Source organism: Perkinsus marinus (genome assembly GCF_000006405.1).
Source record: "Perkinsus marinus ATCC 50983 genomic scaffold scf_1104296929448, whole genome shotgun sequence".
In the NCBI taxonomy this organism is placed as follows: domain Eukaryota; phylum Perkinsozoa; order Perkinsida; family Perkinsidae; genus Perkinsus; species Perkinsus marinus.
Window position 1 is genome coordinate 7638 of NW_003216433.1, and position 3565 is coordinate 11202.

At 53.5% G+C, this 3565-nt stretch overlaps 3 protein-coding genes across 3 annotated transcripts in view; 1 reads left to right on the top strand and 2 right to left on the bottom strand.

The window, feature by feature from the left end:
* The window catches only part of Pmar_PMAR000187 (phosphoribosylpyrophosphate synthetase, putative), a gene marked incomplete at both ends in the record, with an annotated part of 1187 nt that extends 765 nt beyond the window's left edge, over positions 1–422 (top strand). Inside the window, 2 exons of the mRNA XM_002787282.1 lie at positions 187–273; positions 321–422. Of these exons, the coding sequence (XP_002787328.1) occupies positions 187–273; positions 321–422 (189 nt within the window). The remainder of the gene's footprint in view (positions 1–186; positions 274–320) is intronic.
* A 531-nt stretch (positions 423–953) lies between these two features.
* Positions 954–2702, bottom strand: Pmar_PMAR000188 (Be158, putative; the record flags this gene model as incomplete). Its single annotated transcript, XM_002787283.1, has 3 exons — positions 954–2405; positions 2475–2549; positions 2601–2702. 3 exons carry the CDS (start codon positions 2700–2702, stop codon positions 954–956), a joined length of 1629 nt encoding a protein of 542 aa, XP_002787329.1.
* A 110-nt stretch (positions 2703–2812) lies between these two features.
* On the bottom strand, positions 2813–3255 carry Pmar_PMAR000189 (hypothetical protein; the record flags this gene model as incomplete). Its single annotated transcript, XM_002787284.1, has 1 exon — positions 2813–3255. A coding segment is annotated over one exon (443 nt), but the record flags the coding sequence as incomplete, so codon positions are not given.
* Positions 3256–3565: the final 310 nt, after the last annotated feature.

The following is a 3565-nucleotide window of genomic DNA, read 5'->3' on the forward strand; positions in this document are numbered from 1 at the left end:
GGTAGCGACTGCATTATCGTGGATGATATGATTGATACTGCCGGCACACTCTGCGAGGCGGCTAGAGAGCTCAAGAAGCACGGCGCCTTGCGTGTCTTCGCATTTGCAACTCATGGTCTTCTCAGTGGCCCAGCAAAGGTGACCAATATGACCCCGATCGGGGAAAACGAGACAGTCTCTGTTCAGGCGCGCATTCAAGCGTCCCCATTGGAAGAGGTTATTGTTACTGATAGTATCCAACACAGCCCTGAAGACTCCAAGGAATGCCCTAAGGTGAGTTTCCTCCCAGTGGCTGCTCCTTTGATGGTACTCCTCCTCAGCTCACACAGTTGTCGATCGCTGTGCTTATCGCGGATGCCATCCGTCGCATCCATCAGAAGGAGAGTCTCCATGACCTCTTTGGTGTAGCCCCCGACGCGTAGTTGTGATTGAAGTAGCGGCGTGCTAATGTTTACGAATTGTCTTGTTGCAACTTGAGTGATGGTATCAGCAACAGCTGCTCTTCCTAGGATAGTGGTTTCACTGCAAAATCGATTTGTGTTGAGCATCGCTCAGTTACAATTCTTTGCATTGGATTCGGATGGAGCTCTCACAGGCTTACTGGTTGTTGAGCTTATAATACTCAGCGTGTTGTGCGAGTGGTTCGTCCGAGCCTTTTTAGGAAGTTTTCAGTTGCAACGCCTCCGCGTAGCAGCCTTTGCAATGTGAATAGGGAACGGGTTTCCGCTACCTTGAACGTTGATATCGACACTTTTTACTAAAGGAAAAGGCCTCACTTTCATGATATCTCGTGGCGCGTGAAAAGTCACTCGGAAGGGGTGCTGTCCTCTTCCTACTGTGTCTGTGATCATCTCTCTGACTCTAACACAATACTCATTGCAGCATAACAACATACAACGAATAGAAGGACGTCCAAGCACATGTCCAGCACCATTGAAAACAATCTGGTAGATTCATTCTGGTGACGAGTCTGTAAACTCGATAGTTTCCCAATCTCTTGTGGGAGGGGGGAGCCGTACCACCTTCCGGCTAGTCCTCGTGACTCGCTGGAGTGGCAACGGAGGAATTTCAAAGTGCTTCTGAAGAGCGACTTTCTTCTCAAACTTGCCATCTTGCATTTCCTCAACGGTCGTCAATGATTTCCTCCCGGCCCCACTGAATGTCTTCCATGACTCGGGGCTCTCGACTTGGGCCGGCCAATGTTCATCATTGTCATGCCGAAGGATGGACGGGTTGGAAACTGTGCTGACTGCAGGTTGCTGTATAGGCGACGTCAGCTCTTCACAGGGGGATGGACTGCCATCAGCTTGCTTGCCACGCTCACTTTCGGACCTCGACTGGGCCTCTTCTGTATCTTGCTTGCTCAACCCTAATACTCGAACATCTTCAGACCGCACACCACCATCAAACTCCTCCACAACATCACCGACCGCCGACAACTGCCGACAGAAGGATGCGGCCTCCTCAGTGACAGCAAGCTCCTCCTCCTCCTCCTCCTGCTGCTGCTGCTGCTCATGTGCCGTATCGAAGACCGATACCTCAAGCCGACCCAATTCCGCCACAATATGTCGAGAGATTTCCTTTGCCGATGAGTAGTCAATGTCCTCGCGAGTCTCGAGATTTGCGCCACTCGCTGTTCTCATCTCTCCCTCTTCAACTCCCCATTTGAGCTCCGTAGGGGCCTCGGCTGTGAGGCTGGGGTTAGATTTGAGAGTATCCACTGACGATTGAGAAGACAGCTGGGAGACCCTCTCACCAATGGCCGTCATAGTCTCATTAAAAGAGGGATGTGGTGATCCTAAGACGTTACCGGGTACATCCGTGTTATCACCTTTCAACGGCCCTTCCGCTGATACTCTCTCCTCGTTCTCCGCTTCAGCACTGACCCTGTCAGCCTCCTCACTAATTTCGCCGGCCTCCTCACTGACCTCGGTGGTGCCCTCACTGACCTCGGCGGTCTCCTCACTGACCTCGGCGGTCTCCTCATTGACCTCCACGGTCTCCTCACTGACCTCGACAGTCCCCTCACTGACCTCGGCGGTCTCATCATTGACCTCGACAGTCCCCTCACTGACCTCGGCGATCTCCTCATTGGCCTCCGTGGTCTCCTCACAGACCTCGGCGGTTCCCTCACTGACCTCCACGGTCTCCTCACTGACCTCGACAGTCCCCTCACTGTCATCGGTGGTCTCCTCATTGACCTCGACAGTCCCCTCACTGACCTCGGCGATCTCCTCATTGGCCTCCGTGGTCTCCTCACAGACCTCGGCGATCTCCTCATTGGCCTCCGTGGTCTCCTCACAGACCTCCACGGTCTCCTCACTGACCTTGTCAGCCTCCTCACTGACCTCGGCGGTCTCCTCCCTACCGCGGTAACTCTTCTCCTCCATAGGTGAGTCGCATACCTGGAAACAGGTCATGGCAAATCAACCGATACAAGCATGATCCACATATTCGGACCGGTAAAGGCTCACCTCCCCCACTCTACGGGCTCGACGAGCCACTGAGACGCACAACCGCCGCAAGGCATCACTGACGACGTTACGCATCTGAAGGGATGATCTACTCCAACCTGCTGACCTTCGCCCTCCCCAGCCTACCACTGAGTGAATCGTCTTCTCCATCAGCCTCGCCCCCTCACGTTTCCTCATCACTGCCTTCTCATGCCTCTCCTTCTCATCAACTAGAGCCCGATAGCCCATACCAATACTTCGCCGAGCCACCACAAGGGCCAGCCGCCTCAAGGAGCTCCTCCGAGCACCCGAGAGTCTATCTGCGTACCTCAGGAGTGCATCCCCAAGGATCCTAGTACAGTTAGAAAGTGTCCTTTGCTCCACCCTAGCCATCTGAGCATGGCAACTGAGGATTCGGAATGCACGAGCCTGCCTAGCTGCCACAGCTGACTTTAATACTCGACCGAACTGGTCAGAGGCTTTGAGCTTGCTGACTTGCACCGTCCCCTTCACGAGTTGCCTCCAAGTGAAGAAAGCCCATCTACGTCTGACTCCGGCCTCAACCGCATTCACCAATTGCAGAGATTTCTCCCGCACATCTCCCTCCGAGTCCCTCCGAAACCTCTCAAGGACCTCATGGTGCATCCTCGCCGACACAAAGGAGGCGTATTGTTCACCTCGCAGCTCTGCCACAGCGTCGCTCAACGCCGCTACCCAAACATTCCTTTCTCTAGGAGAGCCAGCGAGGAACTCAACCCGAGCGATGGGCGATGCGGGCCCTCCCTGGCATCCTTTGACGTATCTGAGGACAGCAATCAACACTGAGTTTGTTCGAGTATGAAAACGTGATCGTAACTATGCTAATGTACATCCTTGCGATTCCCATTTCCACGAAGCCCAACGATTGATACCAAAAATCCAAAAGCCCCAAACCAACTTTATTGTAAATCTTCGATCGACTCGGTCGCTGTGGGAGAATGGTCCCTTCTCAACCGCTTCAATGCTGCTGAGACGTAGGACGAATTTTGGTCTCGCGTCGGCTTCGGACGAAAAACAGAGAAAGAAATTCTGCATTATAGCTGCCCACTCTCCCATGTAATGGGGTAGGAGGA